This window comes from Periophthalmus magnuspinnatus, chromosome 4, assembly GCF_009829125.3.
Source record: "Periophthalmus magnuspinnatus isolate fPerMag1 chromosome 4, fPerMag1.2.pri, whole genome shotgun sequence".
Taxonomy (NCBI): domain Eukaryota; kingdom Metazoa; phylum Chordata; class Actinopteri; order Gobiiformes; family Gobiidae; genus Periophthalmus; species Periophthalmus magnuspinnatus.
In genome coordinates this window covers 19,468,339-19,492,205 of record NC_047129.1, presented here as the reverse complement: position 1 = coordinate 19,492,205, position 23,867 = coordinate 19,468,339, and the positions used below count along the sequence as shown (strand labels likewise).

General features: G+C 40.4%; 1 protein-coding gene across 2 annotated transcripts in view; it reads right to left on the bottom strand.

The window, feature by feature from the left end:
• lrp8 (low density lipoprotein receptor-related protein 8, apolipoprotein e receptor) overlaps window positions 1-23,867 on the bottom strand; it is a 269,034-nt gene that overhangs the window by 50,374 nt on the left and 194,793 nt on the right. For both annotated transcript variants that reach the window (XM_033965471.2, XM_055221522.1), the window contains exons 6-9: window positions 15,946-16,068; window positions 12,518-12,640; window positions 9,833-9,952; window positions 8,005-8,130 (exon numbers count right to left, since the gene is read on the bottom strand). In XM_033965471.2, the coding sequence (XP_033821362.1) occupies window positions 8,005-8,130; window positions 9,833-9,952; window positions 12,518-12,640; window positions 15,946-16,068 (492 nt within the window). The remainder of the gene's footprint in view (window positions 1-8,004; window positions 8,131-9,832; window positions 9,953-12,517; window positions 12,641-15,945; window positions 16,069-23,867) is intronic.

The window sequence follows — 23,867 nt, the reverse complement described above, 5'->3', positions numbered from 1 at the left end:
CTGAGTCATGCTATTTAACTTCTTAAGACTTGGCGATTTCAAAACTGCTATAAAAAAGTACTATATTATCTTAACTTGTCAATTCCAGCAGAGTAACAGTCAGCTCTCTTAACACGAAGTCAGAGCTGGAGATGTATTTGATCTGCGGTTGCCAGATTGGGGCTGCCTCCTGCGCCCTGAGCCAATTAAGATAATGCACTGGGTAAGATTAATATTATCACGGTGATGCTGTCAGGAAAGGGAACAGATTTCCAAAGAAGTTTTTGTTGATACTTTGCCGCGAGGTCATGCCGGGGAGGACTGCATGTATGTCTATGGAGGAATGTTCAGCAGTTACAATGGTGTACACACTAACAAACACAGCGTGATAAGTTTCAAGAAAAAACTTACAAAATGGATTTAAACAACACATTTTCTGGAGCCTGTGGTAATTGGCAGACAGTCGGCTAACGCTAGCTAGCTTGTGACTGTGATGTTATTTGAAAGGGACTTGTTTAACAGCACAAATCAGCTCATCTTTCGTCGCTCCAACTTTGTCAACTCTTTAAGGGTCAGATTATATTAAAATAAAAACGCAGATTAAACTAATTTGAGTCACAGAGCTTCAGACAGAGCAGTGCCTCCAGTTAGCATTCACATGTTGTTGACATAAGCTCTACTGTACATTATTTGGGAGCTAGTCCTGCTTTGATTTAAATATTATCGTTTATCATATATATTTTTAGAGGGGGAGTCAAATAAAAAAAGAAAACTTACTAAATATAAGTAAATAAAAAAATAAAATAAATAAATAAATAATACATTTTAAAAAATTACAAAAATAAAATAAAGATTTTGGTAAACGCGAGGTCTGAGATGACCTTTGCAGCAAAACAGACGGTCTAGACGTATTACATGAAATCGTGATGAGAACGACACTAAAGGAGGGGGCAAAGTCAAGGACTGTCAGTTTGGGGAGGTCATGCCAAAAATTAGGCAGAAATGATTACGTTGCCAACATCTGTCAGGGGAAAAAGGAGGAAGTTACATAACAGCCTATTATCTGTTATATTGTGAGTGCGTTAACTACAAAACACGAGTTTGTGGCCCTGCATGCTAATGTGCTAACCTTTGGAGACGTTTATTTTCAAGATGCAACAGTGAACGCCGGCGACTGCAGGTTAAAGGGGCAAATGATTCAAAATGGACGTGTCGGAGCTTTTAATTTACCCTCTGGACGTTTGTGTTTTTGTGTTTTATTCTCCTGCAATCAAGATGCCATTGTTTACATTTTCTTAAACGGCAACATAAACGGGATTCAGCAGCGTCATATAGCTAATTTTGCACACACAAACAAATTTTCAAACCTGCTGTTTGGGAGTGTGAGCCGCATATTTCCAAATGAGAAGCCGACAAAATGGATTAGGAGCAGTAAAGATGTTGGTGATAAAGTTGATTTAAAAAGTTTATATCACTTTAAAGGGCCCATATTACGCTGCATTCAGACTGGGGCTTCAAAAACATGTTGGACGCCTCCAGTTGAATGGAGAAAAATACTTGATGCCCGTCCAGAGCGTCCGTTGCAGTCTGCGAGTGCCTTTGGATGTTTTGTTTTCCCTGTGTCTTTGTGAACGCTGCAGACCAGGTTGAGAGGGTGACTTTAGTGTATTTATTACATAAACCCATCAACGGAGTCTGGGTCTGTGACTAGCCTTTAAACTAGAGGACTTGCCCCACATAATTAAGTTGCCGCTAGTTTGTAGCTGATGTCTTTCTACTTTTTCTGGATAATGACGTCGCTAAATCACTGGAGTGTAGTCTCTGATTGGTTGACGCTGTACATCAAATGTCAAAAGTTCAGCTTTTTCAACAGCATGACTTAAAGCTCACAAGGGTCAGTTTTGTGTAATATAGGACCTTTAATATAGAATCCAATGACAAAATGTTTTATTATTAACTTATTACTATATAATTATTTTTATTTTGAATATGTATGTATTTTCTAACAGGCATCTGACATTATCTGCATGCTGATCCCTTGATGGTCTCTTACAACTTGTTGAAATATTTTGACTAGCTAACACGGCTAACACTTAATATCTCTGTAGCCTTCCAAACTTGAAACTTTCAACTTTAGAAAGTGAAGTTTAGTCCCAGATGAGATTTGGGAGACTTAAAGAAAAACCAGAGTCTCGCGTCAAGAGCTTTTGTCAAATGGGAAATCCAACCACTGCTGTAAACCCATTCTGAAACGTGTGCGCTCGGTGTCAGAGTGTACGGCCCAGAGTAATGCTGTTATGAAGGAGCCAGTGTGAAATGAACTGGGAACAGCAACAACTTTGACCAATACATTTCTGTCACAAGTTCTGGCTCCACCTCAAAACTCATCTTTCTCTGTGATGATGGTCCTCAGGAGTTTAAAGAGTCTCAGATCTCTGTTCTAATGTTGTTTCCTCATCACAAACAGACCTGGAGTATTTTTGTTTAATTCACACAACTCCAGGTCTGTTTTTGAGGAGGGAACAGCATTAAAACATGACTTAAAGCTACAAGAGTTAATTTGACATAATAAATGACCTTTAACACATTTGATATTAACTTGTTTTTTAATTATCTGGACGTTCTGTGTCAGTGTGAAATAAACAGAGTGAAACAGTTCAGGATTAAAATACTTTCCTATTGAAACGAGCTGTGGAGTGTGACTCTTTGTAATTGTGAACTCTCCCTGAAGTGGGTTGAGTCGTATAGACAGAAGGCTGGAGTGTGATGAATTGCTATGTATTTTTTCTGTAGAGATATCAGTATATTATGAGCCGAAAAAGAACGATTATTTTTGTCATTAGATCACACAAGGAACAAGAACAGATTTTAGTTTTCAGACACTATCTTTAAAATCTTTATGTTGTGAAAGAAGCTAGCGATGAACCTTTGAGATGCTACAGATGTTTAATACCAAATATGACCAAAGCCCTTCCAGAGGAGATACAAACTGAAACAGCCAAGATGGCAGCCCGACTGGCATTTGTGGTGGTCTCTGCCTACACGTTTTTTTTAGTGCTTTTACTTTGATTCTTCGCCAGGTCCACGGCCAAAAGTTGATCTACAAAACTACTCAAATGCTCTACAGCTTCTGCCCACAGCGGTCAGGCTGTTAGACCAGAGACTCTGACTGGACTCTATATTATACTTTTACTACATCTACTGTTGTACCGAATCACGGAGGCTGTGAAAACGTAATTTTGTTTTTATTTTTAACATAGAAATGACAAATATACTAATCTAATCTATTGTAATGATGCAATGTTTTATGTTTAGCTCAGAGTTAAACATACACATAATTTGTTGTTCTTGTAAATGTTTGTGTTGTTGTTAGCATAACGGCTTTTGTTTGTGGCACTTAGTTGCTATGCCGACAAGTTACTGTTACTGGTCTTGGTTGGAGACTGGCTCGAGTGAGTTGAGACTGCTCTTGTTCTGCTCTTGTTTTGGGTTACAGCTGACAGTAGCCTTTGCGTTCGGAAAATATGCAACAAGAAGAAATTTGGCTGTTTCCTTACACTAGAACAGTGCAATATGTTGAAAATATCTAAAGAGCCACTCTGGGAATTGTGATTTAGAGTTACAGTTGTCCCTCACTATATTGAAGTTCACCTTTCACGGCCTTGCTGATTCGCAGCATCTTTTACGGCATATAAACGTGCATTGTGTCCTGCGTCCTGATTGGCTAAGGGACTCTAGACCATTGTCCATCAGTCTCCTCTGTGCGGTGTCTCCTGTACAGTACAGAATGTGTTCAGACAAATTTACATAAATGTTTGATCGACACTACAGCGGAGCGGCACCAGGACGAAGAGGCACGGTCAGAGGAACTGTGAAATACACGTGAGTCACTATTAATTTAATTAAACAAAAGATAAATATGAGAAAAGTTAATGCCTGTCTGAGAAAAGTGTATAAAGTGTGAGGTGAGGGGTATTACAGCCTTAAAACATATAGAATAATGGTAAAAAATAAAGCTGATGTGGATTTCGCCTATTGGTTATTTTTAGAACGTAACCCCTGCGATAAACGAGGGACCACTGTATTTCAAAAGATTCAACTTTGAAGCTAGCAGCTATTGTTTTTCGCCTCATCCAAATATCCCCAAAGTAGGGGAACATTATGTCTAATTTTCCTTGTACAGAGAAGAAACACATTGCTTTGAAATGGATAAAATGGTCATTTTCCTATAACATACTGGTTGCGTAACTTCCCCAAATCCCATCTAACGACATCCATCGACAACTTCAAAACCTCTTTTCCAAACTTTTATAATCCAAAAGTCATTACGTCTTTGTTCTTGAGCCGAACTCTCCGCAGTGCAGTTAGCATTCTCCTGCAGCCTTCAATATGTGAAAATAAAATCTCCACGTCGCCCGCAGTCACATCAGATACAGACGGAGCCGGTTCCTCCTTCACTGGGGACTGTCTGTATGGGAGTGGACCGGCTTCATTAACTGCACATTACCTCAGCTTCGGCAGACAGCAGATCTGTATTTATAGCCATGTGGCCTTTGTGCCTCGGAATAAACAACACCTCAATAACAAACAATAACTCAAGCTCTTCTTCTGTCTCTCCTCATCTTCTTCACACAGAGACACGAGCCAGAGCCGCCGCAAATCTGCCCCAATGGTTTAGTGCTGTCAGAGGAGAGATGTACAAACACGGAGGATAAGACGGAGCGAGGGGGATTCAGGTAACTTTACTGGAGGTGACTTTACGGAGCAAAACAAGAAAACAAATATGTGCAGTTGTGTTTGGACAGATTAGCGTTTCAGTTATCCTGCATAGTTAGCCTTTTTTCTTTCTAGAGTTGAAAACGTTTAGGGGATGACGCCACACTCCGTTAGTCCTGTTCCTTATACAACCAATGGAGGCAGGATGTTACCACAAACATGCTCAAAATAATCCCTCAAATTATATGAAAAGTACTTTTTAGTTTTTAGTCCTGATGTCTGTGCAATCCCTCAGTCGTCCAGGTCTGATCCATAGTAATAGCCAAAAGTTAAATCTGTCAACTGGAGAAAAAGTTGTAGGAGTGAAGACGTTTGGCTGCTCATCCAACCCACTTCTTCAGTTCTGGTCAGATTACTGATGGACACTGCCTTATACCTGTCTGGAGGGAGGAGCTAACTACACTGAAATTGTAAGCAGGTCAGGAGTGGTTAGTGTCACAGCAGACTGGGGTCCTGAGCTGTTCTCTCGACGGTGTTGGTACATCCTCTTATGGAGAAGCTGTTTAGTTTCTCCAATGTAACACTCACTACACTCTTCACTAACCTGAATGGACTAGACCACATTACTGGAATTACTTGGATGAGCAGTGAAAACGTCTTCACAACCTACAACTTTCTGTTTTACTTTTGGCTTTTCTATTTCAGTCCTGTTCAAAAAATGTAGTGGAATAGAAAATACAGATACAGCTCTCAAATGTAGTGAAGTAAAAGTGAAAAGTATTCACTGTAAAATGCACATAAGTAAAGTACATATACCTTAAAATTCTAGGTAAGTATAGTACTTTACTACTTGTACTTTGTTACCTTCCACCACAGGACATTATCAAGTTGTAGAATTTGAAAAGTACCAACATGCCGACGTCAGAGACAGACACACAGATGCATGAGGAGATGGACAGGTCTTTTCTGACACTGAGTTTGAGAGAGAGAGTTTCTGCGCTCTGAGCCTCATTAGCACATGGTCTATAGTCACGGGGCTCTGGGCAGATGGATGCGATCACTAAGAGCTCCGCCTCCTCTCCTCTCTCTGAAAAGTTCACGGGCGTAAAATAAACATGCTGATTTAAAGCAGGAGATAATCTGACATTTTCGCACTTAACTTTTCCAGAACATTTTAGCGTTTACATTAAGCTAAAAGAAAATGAACTGAACGTGAACACACCACTTCAGATACAGTCTTCATTTTGGTTTAAAGCTCCTGTATTACATAAAACTGACTCTTGTGAGGTTTAATCCATGTTACAATGCTGTTCCCTCCTCAAAACAGACCTGGAGTTGTGTTTGGGGAAAGAAGGTGCGTGATTTGTCTTTTATTAATGTTCATATCTTGATTTACAAACACATTAGTGAAATAAAAACCCCAGGATCATGTAGAGCGGGTTAATACGAACATTTAAGACCAAAATGATGAGTCTGACAGCAGCAGTTACAGAGAAAGGGGACACAGTTTTTCAATAGAAAGTGAATTGAAGCCAGAGTCAAAGGAGCCAGAAGTGTGCCCAAGATCACTTCCTATTTGGAACACGGCAGCTAGCAGTTTAGCTATGTCCATTTATATGTACACTTTAAATTCCTAATCTCACTTTATCTCCATATCCACTGAAATTAGACACATAACTCTCCATCTCCACTGCTCCTTAAACCCACATGTGTACTTTTCATCCCCTCTGGTCAAAGCTGTTTACCCCAGTCACCCCATGCGGCCCTCCCTCCCTCACACTCCGGGGAGCGCACAGGCAGCTGGCCACACACTTTTCATTAGCGAGCGCTGCCAGAGAAAGACAGCAAATATTTATCTTTGCACAGATTGTGGAGGAGCTCCTGAATACAAAGAGTGGCCATCTTTACCGAGGCCTCACAGTGGGACTGAGTGCGTGGGACGTGGAGGTGGACCAAGTATCTGCTATGGTGATGTAAAAAAAGCAGATGTAAAGAAGCGCCTGATTAGATTAATAATAGTGTGTGAAATATTACAGTTCAGATGAGTTGAAGAGCATTTTCAAACTCTTTTAGGACTCAATTAGATTTGTATTTCAATACCTTCAAACATATCAAACCGCGACGCAGTTTGAGGTAATTCAAACCAAAATGTCTCCTGGTGTTTTGATCAAATTTGAACTGTGAATTTTGAACTGAAACTAAAATATTAAAACAATCATTTGACAGTTGATCTCAGCTGTAGTGCTAGGTTTTGTTTTCATTTATCTTTATTTATACAGGAAGAGCCCATAGACTGTGCATATAAATGGACATAGCTAACCTGCTAGCTGCCATGTTCCAAATAGGAAGTGATCATAGACGCACTTCCGGATCCATCGACTCTGGCTCCGTTTCACTTTCTATTGAAAAATTGTGTCCCGTCTCTCTGTAACTGCTGCTTTCAGACTCGTCATTTTGGTCTTAAATGTTCGTATTAACCTGCTCTACATGATCCTGGGGTTTTTATGTCACCATTTTGTCCGTGAAAGAAGATATAAACACTTGTAACAGACAAATAAGGTGCCTTCTTTCCCCGAGGTCACTGCCTTTAGCAACAGAGCTCTGGATTGGCTAAATGAGACTTGTAAGAAGATTTATTTTGACTTAATAAGTAGGTGCAAAGGAGTCTACAGCTGTCTATCTCCAAAAAGTACAACAATTCACACAAAAATGTAGGAATCTGGGTCATTCTGGTTAAAAAATAAGTAAAAAGTTGACTAAAGAATGGACCATTGAGGACCATATGGGGAAAAAAGAACTAGAAGATCAGCCAAGTTCAAGTCCGGGTCTATACCTTCACCTCTGTTGTAATGCCGTTATTTTAGGCCTCTTTTTGCAGTTTGTGTATTGGCCATGGGCTTTAAATCTTCAGCCGAGGCCAATAATTTGTTTTGGTCGACTTGCTGCCTAAAAAAACAGTATAAAGATTCATTTGAACATTTTAGTGCAAAGTGGACACTGCACAAAAGGCGCCTACTCAGCTCTTTTATACAATCTGTATTAAAACAGGGAGCTAGATGAGTTTGTAATCAATTAAAACTGTTTATTTGGGGAAAAAAATATGAAAAATTGGCACTACAAATCAGCCAAAAAATATCAGCAGACCTTATTGGCCATGGGTTTCTCTGGATTCTAATAACTCGGTATCGGCATCGGCCATGACAAAATGGATATGGGGGGAGGGGGGGCAAGAAGATCTGCCAAGTTCAAGTCCGGGTCTGTACCTCCACCACTGCAGAGATATTGTGGTTGTAATGTTTGAAATCTTACCGACAGCCTTGCACGCTTTGGAGACTGGGTCCATCTCAAAGCCTTCGTAGCACTCGCACTTGAAGTCTCCTTTGTAGTTGATGCAGAGCTGGCTGCAGGCGTCAGGGTTCTCACACTCATCTATGTCTGTGAAGGAAACACAACAAATATATAATGAGACACACGGCTCTGTGCAAAACGCTTGATTAATAATGGAGAGGTTTAGTTGTGCGTGGCTTTTGAGAACGTGTGCTGAACGTGTGAGAATGGAACAGTCTCATAATATTTATATCTGTAGTCATTTGATTTGGGGAAGTAACTAGAAAATTAGAGACAGACCATAAACTGTATATATATATATATATATATATATATATACATATATATATATATATATATATATATATATATAAAAATAAATAGACATAGATAATCTGCTAGCCGCCGCGATAGGAAGTGAGCATGGGTACGCTTGCGGCTCCATTGACTCTGGCTTCAATTCCCTTTCTATTGAAAAACTGTGTCCCCTCTCTTGTGTCAAGATACGAACATTAAAAACAATCAAATCCTTCTTTCCCCAAAGTCTCTCTCCCAGTGTTAGCAACAGGTTTGATTGACAGTGTTGCCAAGCGTCCGCTCCCTGCTAAACCAGCAGTGCGGGCAGTAAGAGGGGTTACCCGCATCAGCCTCGCTCCAGATTGGCTCTTTGGTTCCTATGATACTGTGGTCGTAATTGGAACTGGGCCAAATTGTCCGCTATAACTGCTCTAGCCTCGATGAGCTTCATTTGGAGCTGAACGCTGTGGGTGACATCACACTCACTTAGTTCACTTCTTTATGCAGTCTATGAGATAGACCCATATATCAGGTGGCTGTTATATCAGGTCATTATTTGCAGTTAGTGGATCGGCTACGGGCCTTAAATCTCCAGCAGAGGCCGATATTTTGTTTTGGTCAACCTGCTGCCTAAAAAAACAGCAAAAAGTTTTAAAATTTTAGTGCGAAGTGAACACTACACAAAAGATGACTATTCAGCTCTTTTATCCAATCTGTAGTAGAACATTGAGGCAGATGAGTTTGTAATCAATTAAAATAGTTTATGTTGGAAAAAAAATATCAAAATCGGCACTATATATCAACCAAAAAATATCAGACCTCATCGGCCATGGGTTACTCTGGATTCTAATCAATCGGTATCAGCATTGGCCATGATAAAACCCCATATCACTGTATCTCTACAGACCATAAATCTAAAATGAAGAAAATGAGCAACAAGAATGAAAGGGGACCCACCACTCAGTCGAAAATATGATCCTCTGCTAGTTTGGAACCTTGTACAAACCACTACTACTGCAAATACTACCATTATTTTAAATGAACCATTTCAACTCTATAAAATGCTTCCATTTTCACCCAGGGACTGATATTTTACCTGTGGATACACTGGTGACACTGACATTCTTCTTTTAAATATAGTTTTATAAGGAAAAATAGACCTATAATAATTTTTTGTTTGCTTTTGTTTGTGACACTTGGTTGCTATGACGTTGATGTGAAGGTTCCATCGGTCAATTACTGGTCTGTTTAGGAGACTGGCTCTAGTGAGTTGAGACAGATGCTCTTGTTTTGACGTGGGTTACGGCCTACAGTCGCCCTTGTGTTCAGAAATACAAATACAATACAATCTATTTTTGGCCTCTTTCTAAGAAGCCCAGCAGACCCCGATAATCTTTAGGGACCCTAATGTGGGTCCTGACCTCCTGGTTGGTAAAGACTACTCTATACAATCATTTTCCCCGACCATGCCATGGTCCATCAGTGCTAAATCATCAGACAGAGGTAGAGTTACCTCCACACGTCTTCTTGTCCAGGAGCTTGTATCCGGGGGGACAGTCGCACTCATATCCAATCCTGCGGTCTCTGCACAGGTGGGAGCAGCCGCCATTGTGATCCGCGCACTCGTTCACACCTGAAAAAGAAGAGAACAGTTAGGGGGATGTTCAAGTGACTGACTCATGGCAACACAAAGAGTTCAAATTTCTTCTTCAGCACTTTCTTTCTTCTGTATTCACTGCTATGGTCATGCCTTTATAGATTTGTTTAAACAGTTTCATATTTGGGCATTGATTCCAGACCTGGGTGTATTTCTGGTCCAGTCCTTGCTCAGAAAAAACCTCACACTTGGTTTAGTTCTGGCTGGTTTAGAACGACTTTGCGTACCCATTGTGATAAACAAATAAACTTGCCTTGTCTTTACTCTGGATTTATTCCACATGTGGTTTCATTTTCCCTGTGTTTTATTTCTTAGTCCTGGTTCAGACTCGTTTCTCTCAGTCAAAAAGACTTTCAATGACTCTATTGAGATGTTTGCAGAAATAGCTGTAGTCTAGACTCTGGACCTTTTGTATTTGCTCAGTGCAAATCAAGAGGCTCCACTGAATCCATTGTTACTGTCTGGTACTACTTCACCTCTCCACCTCCCCTTACACACTCCCTCACTCCATCCTCTCCATTCACGCCATTCTGTCTATCCCGGTCCAACACTTTGCTCTCTTGTCAGTCGTCCTTCCCTTTCCACTCCCTTCCTTTTTGTATCAGTTCCTCATCCTCCATTTATCCCTTTGTCTTTTGAAAGAGGCTCCAGGGAGCGGAGTGAAAGTGAACCAGCTCCTTCATTACGTTTACATAAAAGATTCAGGCTCTGAGGCTGCAGGTTTGTACCACAGCTGCAGTAGTGAGAGGGCCAGGTGTAAAAATAGACTGGAAAAAAGCACTGAACACCTGTACATGGAACCAGAAGCTTATGAAAATTGCACTACATCAATGCACTTTTGCAAAATGTATGCGTAGGACCAAAGAGGACGACTCAGTGGGACCATTGAGGCAGTGAATGGATCATTTAGAGCAGATTTTAGGAGATCCATCAAAGAACCTCAAATCTTATTGGGGCATTAAAAGGTCCATATTACGCCTTTCTCTGATCTGTTTTAATGTTGTTTCCTCATCACAAACAGACCTGGAGTTGTGTTTTGTTTCATTCACACATGTTTAACACACAAACCCTGCAGACGTCATCATGTGGTAATACAGGGAGTGCACCGCTGTGTTTTTAAACTCTATACACCTTCACTAGAATCATTTGGATAAATTCAGCCCTGGAATTGCCAATCTCTTAAAGTAGAAGTTGTTCAAAAAAGCTGTTAACTTGAAAACTACCGCTTCATAACATCACAAAGTGGAACAGAGCATTTTATATTCCATTTGTGGATAATTCTGTTTCAGGGTTTGGTTTCAATATCATCGTTTATCTTCTGTATTTACTTTACAGCAATATATCGAACTTCAAAAATTGTTATCGTGACAGGCCTGATCACATCTTCTCCTGCTCTGATGCTGGTGGAGGTAAAAGCAACCTGGTTATAATGATAACCGTCATTCAAACTATATGAAGACGTGGGAATTCCCATCGATCCCGTATATGAATGATAATCCGCTTGGCCTGCCTCATCATTACAGTGTACTTCAAAGCACGAACATCAGAGCGAGCGTAAAGGCACCACTCTTCCATATCGTTCCTTATGCCCTCATCAGACCTCTCAGAACCAGGCTATATCAAATCACTTGGAGACTTTAAGGTACACTGGGCTATATTTATTTCTATAGCTCTCACTTCGCTGTTGGGTGCAAGCTCCGTGACTGCGGCTGGCTAAGTGGTAATTATCTACGGGGTGCGGAGAATGCATGGGGCTCTACGGGGCTTGCAGTCCGGTCACGTCACCCGGCCTAAGATGGCACCAGAGGGGAGAGATGCTGATTTGATCCTAACAAGGCTGTGGAATAATGTCCTGATTTAGCCTGGTTTGATCAAATGAAGCTGTGTATGCTCAGAAGTGCCCACACACACTAGAGGAGAATTACTGTGTATGCAAAGAACAGGATATATAGAGCCGTGGAAATCTCTCGATCTATATTTTGCATAACTCTGTGTTTTTGTTTTGCATTCTTTGGTTGCTGTGTGGTTTAGTCAAAATTGGATATTTCCTATTCCCAGTTGATACTTTTTGCTTTTACTTCACTACATTTGAGAACAGGTAAAATATGTTTAAAATGTGAAATAATAATCTGTGTTTGTGATACCAGAAATTTCAGTTAATATGTGTGCTTTTCAGATTTTAATTATAATTTATTTACTTAAAAAGGCACCATGTAAACTTAAAATATGCCATTTGATGCATTGTACCAGAGTTTGGGCTCATTTACATCTGCAGCCCCAGATTCTAAAACGTAATGATGTCATACTTCCAGATGGGGGCGCAAGAGACAGATTTTCCTATTGATTACATTGTACTTTGCCATGAAATATCCAAAAGGTAAATGTGCAAATGTTGAACCTGATCATTTCTATTAGTAATGAGACTCAAGATCCTGCTGTAATATAACAAGAATCTGTCTTTGAGACATATTTATTTTAACTGTCCCCGTCTGTGTTAAATCCGACTGGCCTGTTGAGTGTTGTGATAGTGTTCAGACTCACCACACTCCTTCATGGGCTCGTCAGACCAGTCTTTACAGTCCTTCACATTGTCACACACTTTGCTGGTGTCGATGCATTCTCCGTTCTTACAGCGGAACTTCTTTGGGCCATCGCATTTGGTCACTGGTCAAAACAAAAGCACAGTGTAAATATTCAAACGTAAAGTCTTAAAAGATGACATGGTGGAAATATTCATAAACACAGATTTAGAAGACAAGCCAGAAAGTCCAGTCTGAAACCATTTGTTATGTGAGGTTAAACCTCTCACATAGACAAAAGTCTATTTTATTGTCTAAGCAGGGACTCCCAAAGTCCCCTCACTTCAGACACCTCCTGCTCCTCCAGTGGGGCCCCAAGGACTGCTGAGACACATAGTCCCTGTCCTGGTGGCACATGCCCGGAACAGCTCCCAGGCGTCCAGGAGGTATCCGGAACAGATGCCTGAGCCACCTCAACTGTTCCTCTCCATGAGGACCGGCGTCTCTACTTCGAGCTCCTCTCGTGTGACAGAGCTCCTCATCCTATCTCTAAGGGAGCGTCCCGCCACCCTGTGAAGGAAACTCATTTCGGCCACTTGTATCCATCATCTTGTTCTTTCGGTCATTACCCAAAGCTCATGACCATAGGTGAGGACAGGAACAGAGATCTGTAGAGCTTTGCCTTTGGACACTGAATCCATCTGTCAGTTTCACGCTCCATCCTCCCCTCACTGACCCAGGACTAAACCCTGACTAAACCAGGACTAAACCAGGACTAAACCAGGACTAAACCAGGACCAGACCAAAATCCTCACTCATGAACAAGACCCTGAGATTTTGTTCACTTGTAAATGATCTTAACTAACATCTCACAATAATACACTGCAAATATATCACAAAACAAAACATAGCTATCAAATACACATGTGTTTCTCATATTGTGCAGCCCTAACACACACTGCAGTTTCAGGACCATTACAGAAGCATTATGAATGAAAATACTGATTTGTCTGACCATATCTGTGTACAGAATAACACAGATCTAAGCTTTTGTAAGTGGCTATTATTACAAACTGCAGCTTTACTTTTGAGTGACAGAACACAATAAGTTTTCGTTGCTTGTTCCTTTTTTCTCTCTATTATCCTGTTTTGCTTGCAGCTACAAAATATAGCTAAACTTTATGTTTCGAGCCTGTGCTTATGTCTGCATCTCTGGAATGGCTTGAAACTAAAATAACACCCTAAGGAGTTGGTGTGGATACGAACTTTGCACAGCCCCACTTTAAAAAGATCATTTAAATACGCAACTTTCTGTAATATCTTTGCTCAACTTTAGAATATCTTTGAGTACATAAGCGCGTGTACGGCGTAACTTGTTTCATGCTCGACAGGTTTCATATGCATCAAAGAGGATTTAAGGCAAACATGGAGACCTATCCTGACAATATCCTGTAGTCTTTTTCTGTTTTATCTTTTACTTTAAGCGCAAACATTTATTTAAAAGGATTTTCTTCAGAGGGGTGGGAAAAAAACTGCAGCCAGTAACCCCCGCCTGTGCCGTTCTGCTTAACGAGTGAATCGATTTGCAAACCTATACTTTGTAATCAAAAATCTTCTGCACTCAAGCACCTTTCTTTCTGTATAACTTTATGGAGATACGATGTACATTCTGCTTTGAAACCTTCTGCTCCACTCTTTCACTCCGTCCTTCGTTTCATAACAGCTGATGAACTTAAAACCCATCACTGTTCACTCTATGGAAAAGTAGGTCGTCCGTCACTGTCTGTCAGAACAACACTGTATAAATGTATTTATGAAATGTATTTATATGGGACTAAAAGGTAAAATGGTCAACGGTCACATTTTTATAGCACTTTGCCACCTTCAAGGCTCAAAGCGCTTTACATCAAGGAACCACTCACACATTCACACACACATTCATACACCAGTGTACACAGACACTGGGGGTGAGGTGGATTAAGTGTCTTGCCCAAGGACACAAATATAGCATTCATCTGTGGGAGCTGGAATTGTACCATCAACCTGAGAGTCAGTGGATGTGATCGCTCTACCAATGATGTTTATGTTGAGAGCGGGATTTGAACCAGCAACCTTCGGATCAAACAGACACTATCAACTAGACTGCCTGAATATCTCACTTATTTGTTGAACTTTGACAAGGGAATTTTTAATCTAAGATCTCATGATTGTCTAAAAACTGAACAATAGAGGAGGAGAGAGGGAGTGAGATGAGGAGGAGGAGGAGACAGAAAGAGGAGAGGAGGAGAGGGGGGGTGAGAGGAGGAGGAGGAGAGAGAAAGGAGGAGAGGGAAAGAGGAATTGAGGAGACAAAGAGAGGAGGAGAATTTGAAAGACTGATGTGAACATTGAAAATAGGACACTAAAGCAATAATGTGTAATTTTAACCAGGAAGACCACAAACCTATAATAATTCCTGTATTTTGCCACTTGTTTGTTACCATCAGCCAATCACAACTTGCCATTTTTGCCTTTCAACCAATCACCTCTCAATCTATCAATAAATGCACTCTCTCTCTCCTCTTTAGATCCTGCTTTAGCTACATTCTGCAAATAAAGATCTTCATCGCAGCAGTAAAACCATCAACCACCTCAATCTCTCTGGTTCCCCCTCTCAATCACCTTCTTCCTATAGTCTTAAATTATCTCCCCTTTCTTTATTTTGCTATCTAGCCCAAGTATAAGTTTACACAATAGACATAGTATATATCTTTGGAACGTAGCTAACCTGCTAGCCACGTTCCACATAGGAAGCGCTTCTGGTTCTATCGACTCTGGCTTCAGTTCACTTTCTATTGAAAAACTGTCCTCTCTCTGTAACTGTTGCTTTCAGACTCGTAATTTTGGTCTTAAATGTTCATATCCACCCACTCTACATGATCCTGGTGTTTTTTATTTTGCTATTGTGTCTGTAAATCAAGATATGATAATAACAGACAAATCAGGCGCCTTCTTTCCCTGTGGTTGCTTCCGCTAGCCTTAGACTTAGCTCCAAATTGGCCGCTATAACTGCTAGCCTCGATGAGCTTCATTTGACTGAAGCCAAACTTATCCCACTTCTTTATACAGACTATGGTTTACACTCACTTCACTCTATTGTCTATCAACTATGCACAAAGCCTAACTATTAACTGTAAATCCGCCTGTGTGTGAGCGCTATGACAACAAAAATAAATCAATTTTATAGTATTAATTTCCTGAACATAAACAATACAGACTCTGAACTCTGCTCCAAACCATATACTTTGACTGACAGAGAATTGGCTGTCGATATCTTGATTAAAACGTCCCGAGCTGATCGCTGATAATTAGACGTGACTGAATCTCTCTCAGTTAAAGTCTGATTAGCTGCATAAACCCAGCGGTGTGTGTGTGTGTGTGCAGGTGTGTGCAGGTGTGACGTTACTGTACCGTTGACGCAGCCGGCCTCGTCGCTGTAGTCTGGACAGTCGTGGATTTTGTTGCATTGTTTGGTGCCGTGGATACAGGACCCATCACCGCATTGGAACTCGTCTGGACGACAAGTCAACAGGGCTGTGGACACAGAAACACACAGAGGAATCAGAGAAACACAGAGTTTATGTAGAAACTTTTTACATTCACGATAATGACTATATCAGCTTATCCTTCTATATGTCAAACCTGGAACAGTATGTTTTATGGCTCAGATGTATCGTTTTTACAATTTCTTTGGAAAAATGGGGAGATTTGGGGTGTTTTTGTTGGAATATGATGAGATTTAAAATGATCATTCTGCTGTTTATTGGTTACAGCTCAAGTCTTTTAATGACACTGTCTATTTAAAAATGCTTCACTGGGATTATCTTGCATTATTGCCGTTGTGTCAGTGACGTAAAGTAGTTTCAATATTACCATTTATCGCTGTATTTCCCTGTAGCCATATATCGAGTTTCAAAATGTGTTATCGTGACAGGCCGATTCGTCTATGGGCCAATGCTTGGGATTAGGCACCCAAAAAAAACTGAACTGTTGAAAAAGGAATATGTTATATGTTATAGTTTTGCTTGGAACGTTCCACAGTATGGCATTGAATGTGGCTGTCTCTGTCTCTATAGTCGACATAACTATTTGATCAACATTTAAATAATAAATGGAAAAAGTTGAGTTGAAATGTTTATTAAAAGTCCACATTTCATTTTCATACTGACAGATTATTAGCCATTCACACAGAGACAGCACGGATATTTACAGTTTGAATACACACCCATCCATCATCAAGTCAACACACTGCCAAACCACAGACTGTATAAAGACGTGGACTAAATGAGTGTAGCATCACCCACAGCGTTCAGCTCCAAATGAAGCTCATCGAGGCTAGAGCAGTTATAGCGGCCAATTTGGACCATATTTGGAACTCTGACCTCGAGTATCATAGCAACCACAGAGCCAATCCAGGGCGAGACTGTTGAAGGTAACGCCCCTTCCCGTCTGCACCGCTCGTTCAGCAGGGAGCGGACGCTTAGCAACACTATCAATCAAACCTGTTGCTAACGCTAGCCACCTCGGGGAAAGAAGGCGCCTGATTTGTCTGTTAATAATGTTCATATCTTGATTTACAGACACAATTGTGAAATAAAAACCCCAGGATCATGTAGAGCGGGTTAATACGAACATTTAAGACCAAAATAACGAGTCTGACAGCAGCAGTTACAGAGAGAGAGGACACAGTTTTTTAATAAAAAGAGAATTGGAGCCGGAAGCGTGCCCATGCTCACCTTCTGTTTGGAACGCGGCGGCTAGCAGGTTAGCTACGTCCATTTATATAAACAGTCTATGCCTCAAACTCACTCAAATGCTCTATTTTGATTCCAAGGTAAAGGCTTTATACTTTCTGTAACGTTATAATCTTAACCTCAGACTTCTCAAAAAATATTCAGGAAAGGTCAAATGTTGTATTTATATGATTTCAATAGTTTCAATACCACTCACCCATTCACACACACATTCATACACCTGCGTACACAGACACACGGCGAGGGGGGTTAAGTGTCTTGCCCAAGGACATAAAAACAGCATTTATCTGTGAGAGCTGCTACCAAAGATGTTTATGTCGACAGCGGGATTCATATGTCGTACATGGGCCTCCGTACTTTTGACAACCCTATAGGGCAAACCATCTCGTCACCATCTTTTAATACAAGAATTGCATAGGCGTTACTGAGGAAACCCTTTTGAGGCGACAGCGTTGAAGGCTTCTATTGTGTGGCATTTTCACGAGCCAAAACTAATTCCCGCCAACTCAACGCAACAGAAATAAAATGTTTGGTAGCATGAATAGGCCTGTTATTGTGTGTTTGTGAGCGTTTTCAAAGACACAGACATCATGGTGGACACTAAGCCTCCCTCCTCACGGCTCACTTTGGCTCCAGGATGTCAGCGCTGCCTTTTCGCCTTTCATTCTACACAAAGCAGGATGGAAATGTTTTGAATTTGGAAAAAAAAAATAGTAATATAAAAATCAATATGTCACAGCGTTTGTAGCAAGCAGCGCTAAACAAATGCTACCTGACCTTTCAAATGTGTAATATCTGCATTTTTCAGGGTTATCTCGTGGTAAGGATGTCGCTATATGGCAAATTCAAAATGGATGCGTTGTCGTTACTGGAGCAAAGCGAAGAGGCAATGAAATCAGATGAATTTTATAATTTAATAATAATAATAAAAATGTAAATATTGTGTAGTTCTGACTAGTTTAAAAGGCTCATATCAGTTTGACCTCTGTTCTAATGTTGTTTCCTCACCACAAACAGACCTAAAGGAGTGTTTTGTTTCCTTCACACATGTTTAACACACAAAGCCACCTTGTGATGTCATCATGTGGTAATACAGGAAGTGCTCCACTGTGTTTTTAAACTCCATACACCTTCACTAGAATCATTTGGTTGATTTCAGCCACTGGAATTGGCAATCTCTTTTGAACTAAAGGTAAAAGGAGCCTTTAACTTGAAAACTATCACTTAATGACATCACAAGGTGGAACAGAGCATTTTGAGCTTTGGAGATGTAAACAGACTAATAATAAAGTGTTATTCAAACATGTGTGAATGAAACAAAACACAACTCCAGGTCTGTTTTTGAGGAGGGAATATCATTAGAACATGGATTAAAGCTACAAGAGTCAGTTTTACGTAATATAATAATAAAATAAATACAATAATATGACCAAAGAGCCAATCTGGAGCTAACACCAGTGCTAGAGACTTCAGAGACAGAAGGCGCCTGATTTGTCTGTTATTAATGTTCATTTCTTGATTTACAGACACAATAGTGAAATAAAATCCTCAGGATCACGTAGAGCGAGTTAATATGAACATTTTAAGACCAAAATGACGAGTCTGACAGCAGCAGTTACAGAGAGAGGGGAGACAGTTTTTCAATAGAAAGTGAATTGAAGCCAGTCGATGGAGCCGGAAGTGCGTCCATGATCATTTCCTATCTGAAACGCGGCGACTAGCAGGTTAGCTCTGTCCATTTATACACACAGTTTATGATTCTGACCTGTGGAGCTGGGCGTTTTACTGTTTGGCGTGTGGGTGTGCGAGGTCTCACGGTGCAGAGACTCTTTATCTAACACATTTGTCTTTTAAAGCTCTTGTTTAATTATTCATGTGTTGTGTTTGAGTCTGTGTCCACCAGGGACCCGAGGCAGACATGATCAATGGCTGTTTGCTGCAGAGAAACACAGAAAGCAGTGTGAGCTGCAGGAAATATGGATGAAGTTAAACCAGAAAGAATTTATTTTTTAACTGATAAAAAGTGCAGCTGAGGGCATGGGCCCCTATCGAGGAGTTTTCACTATCCAACAATGAGCAAAAGAAAACTACTACTATAAACTACTATAACTACTACTACAACTAATAGTACAACTACTACAACTACAACAACTAGTGCTACTTTCTAATGCCATCTTCCGTTGCTTCTACTGCAATACCATCTATTCATCGCTGAAAATTTTTTGAGAAAATATCTTTATTTTTTCATGTAAAAGTAGTGAAATATAAATGAAAACATTGAATTAAATGAATTCCACTCTGATATAAATTATGAGTAATCACTCTGGAGACAGGAAATAAAAGTAAAGGTATTCTAAAAGTGAATAATAATGACCTCCTACAGAAGTCCCCCTGTACTGAGGCCCTCCTGTACTGAGGCCGCTCTGTACTGAGGCCCCCCTGTACTGAGGCCCCTCTGTACTGTGGCCCTCCTGTACTGTACTCTGAGCCTGTGTGATTAGGGCTGGTTATAATAGTCCTTTGCAGAGCGGTGGAGTGGTGGAGCGGTGGAGCAGTGGGTTGGTGTAACGCGTTCATCTCTTTGACATTAACCTGCCGTCTGTGTCGCTCTGCTGCGTGTGCGCGTTATGGAGGCAGATGTTTGGAGGAAAATGGAAGAAAACATGAAGAAGGAGCATAGAGCTACTCCTGGGTGTTTTCTAGGTGCCATTTTGAGGACTTGTCACCATAGATATCATATTTAGTATGTTTTGTTAATTTCTCTGGTGGCAGATACATAAAACAAGGGGAAGGACAGTCATGGCATGTTGTATTTTTAACTGTGCTGCTGTGGTCATGTTATTCTGATGAGCATCATCACAGTTTCCCATTGATGTCAAAATAATTAGTGTCATGGAATAATGCCAAATTGGGCATAATGACTCTTCTTTATCCCAATCAAAAAAGTCAATGGGACCCATGTTGTATTTTGCTTGGTGTTGCCATGGCAACAAGTGAAAGGGGCATGTTATTCCTAGAGGGAAATTTCCAAAATTTCAAAGTAATATGACAACTGATTAGAGCCATGTGAAAATTGGCACAGTTGCTCTTCAGATCGTCCCCGTCCAAAGAGTCCAGGGGGCTAATGTTGTATTTTGCACGGTGTTGCCATGGTGATGTCTGAAAGTGCCCATGTTATTCCATGTTAGTGCATCAGCACTTCCAATGTGTGTTGCCTTTGTTTAGTGACAGGTACAGCCCAAAGCTGCAATAACACAGAAACAGGGGGCGTGTTAGCGCCATCCTGAGGGAGCACCGAGTCGGCCAAGTGCGAAGCGGGAGGGCCGTTTGATTCCACTTGAGGCTTTAATTTATGTTTAATATCTCTGGGCCTATCCACATGAAACAAAAAATATTGATAGTCCTGAAGCATTCCTGAAAAAATCAAAAGTCGAGTGGAGCAAGTAAGAAAATCAGTGACAAGTTTGGCCTAAAGATGCTTCAAGAAAACATTTTATTAATGATGATATTTGCTGTAGCGGGGTTTTACAGTTTGTTTAACATCCGTGTCTTGTTTTGATTAAAGTCGCTTCATATTCAGCAGACTGGGATTATTTCAACATACACATTATTACAAACACTTTTTTTATGAAAAGTTGATTCTGTGTGAAGTCAAAGTTAATGAGCTGAACTGATACTTTGCAGTGACATCAAGCTGGGGGCGTATTGCATGTATGTCTATGGAGGAATGTTCAGCAGTTACCATGGAGACACAGTGCACACATTAGCAAACACAGCCAAAAAGGGAAAACATTTTAAGACCAGTGATCAGTACGTGTGTTTACAGTCTTGTTTAGATGTCTAGGTAACTACCGGAAAAACTGTTGGCTAACGCTAGCTAGCTTATGACTGTAATGTTACGTGAGAGGGACTTGTTTAACAGCACAAATCAGCTCACCTGTTGTAGTTCAGATAAGTCAGCTCTTTGCGGTTGGATTGTGTTAAAACAAAGCTCAGATTAAAGTTTGATTTGAGTACCTTGAGACAGAGCAGTGCCTACAGTTAGCACAGTTAACATAAAAGAGTTTGTATTCACCAAAACGCTCCCTTGTCCTGTAGTTCTTTAACTCCATCTGCTGCTATAGGAGAGTATAATGTTGACACGAGTCCAGAGCCTCTTTATAATGAAGAAGCAGGGCCGTATGGTCTAATGAATGTGCCAGTCACTTCAGTGTGAAGAGTGTGGGCGTCCTGTGGTCACTGGAAAAGCGCTGACCACTGCACGTCAACGAGAACACGAACTGAAGCGACTTTGACTTAAAGGCTGAGGATTTAATCAGACTTTAAATGTGATTAAAACTGTTACTCTGATCTATTTGGTTGCACTTAAATAAACAATTAATTATCTTTGCAATGTTTGGGAGCATCACAAAAAACGAGAGCGAGACCATTTTCTCGAATAATGATGATTTTAAAGGTCCTATATGCCACAAAATTGACTCTTGTGAGCTTTAATCCATGTTCTCATGCTGTTACCTCCTCAAAAACAGACCTGGAGTTGTGTTTTGTTTCATTCACACATGTTTAACACTTTATTATTAGTCTGTCTACATCTCCAAAGCTTAAAATGCTCTGTTTGTGATGAGGAAACAACATTAGAACAGAGACATAATAACATAACATGGGCCCTTTAATTAAGACTAAGAATAAGTATTTGTTATTCAAATCAACTGCCTTGTTATGTCCCAAACAGGCCTCCGTACACACATATAGCCTGGATGCTTCTGACCCTCGCTCGCTGCATTCTGAGCTTGTATCAGGTCAGACGTACACGGCTGTTGTCATGTCTATAGTGTGGAGCGGGCATGTGTGGAGGGGGCCAGAAGGGGGCGATGTCACCTCCCAATCGCACACACAGACGGCAGATTTGCTCGACTGCTGCAAAGTGACCACTTAAGCAGCAGGGGGTTGTAATCATTAGTATATATTAGAAGAACAACAGCACTTTTCCACCTTGAAGGCACTCGAAGCACGTACATATTCATACACCGACACTGTACACAGAGGTGGGTTAAGTGTCTTGCCCAAGGACACAACAGCAAACCAATGATATTTACACTCTACCAACTGAGCTGCTGTCGCTCAACGATGACTTGAGTTATGTCTGACCTTGGTGCCAAAGTGGGATGTAGCAGTACTAATGGAAGTAGCAGCAGTAGCACAACGAAGACCAGCCACAGGAGGAAGAGCTGTGCAGTTCATCAAATGTGTTTATTAATATTGCTTCTTACACCCCAAAAAACTGAAAAAACCCCCACATCATGTCTGAGCTCTGAGTTGTGTTTGATGTTACATGTGTTTATGTGAGAACATATCGCAGATGGGAGGGGTTTTTACTTTAAGAATTCACGCAGAACACCAAATTATTAGCTTTTAAGCGCAGCCATTTTAAACACGTCTCCTGCTTTCGTTTCATCTGCTCGTTCTGATGCACCACACAATTCTGCCATTAACTGTTTTGATCATTGTGATTTCCACCGATATGTTAAGACTATTACGACAAGCAATTAACCAGAGGAAACGTGTGTGTTTATAAAAGTGACTCAGAGCTAATGCTAATGCTAACCTAATCTAAATTTCAAAATAATTGACCATTGTTTTTCTGTGCAAAAGCATTCAGACACTGTTTTAACATCACTAATTCATTTGAATTTTAGTTAGCAATAGCGTAATTTTAATTTCAGTTAGGATTAGTGTAATTTTAATTTCAATTAGTATTAGCTTCATTTAAATTTTTAGTTAGCATTAGCTTCATTTTCAATTTAGTTAGCATTAGCTTTATTTTAATTTTAATTAACATAAGTTTAATTTTAACTTTAGTTAGCATTTAGCTTCATTTTAACTTTAGTTATCATTAGCTTCATTTTCATTTCAATTAGCATTAGCTTCATTTTCATTTCAATTAGCATTAACTTCATTTTAACTTTAGTTATCATTAGCTTCATTTTCATTTCAGTTAGCATTAGCTTCATTTTCATTTCAGTTAGCATTAGCACTAGCTTCAGGACACAAATCCCTACTTTTGTAAACAGAGAAGCTTCATCTGGTGAAGTATTTACATCGTCGTAAAGGTCTTGACTGTTTGTGATGATCTGTCTGTAACTTCCTGTTCGCTGCCTGGTCTTTAAATGTTCATTTATTTTAGCATGACTCGGCTAATTTCCAACACACAATGAACGGAGCAGGAAGTGCAGCTCCAGACTTTTTGAGAACCGGAACTAGCCAGGCGCCTCCATGAAAAGGGCCTACAGCAGTGACTTATAGACACTTTTGACAGCAGTACTTATATTTTTAACAGAAGCACATTTTACTCCAGCAAAAACATGCTAAAGCGGTGTTGAAGCTCAGTGTTCGTAGGTGCAGAACCGCCGCCTGCAGCACATCTCCTGCATTAATTCTCCCACTTGACTGATCCAGCTGCTTTAACAAACGATAATGAGTAAGAGTGAGAGCCATTAAAAGTCCATAACCATCTGTGTATTCGTCCGCCTGATAAATACTACATTTGTACCAGGTTCAAACACGGCATAATAATGCAGA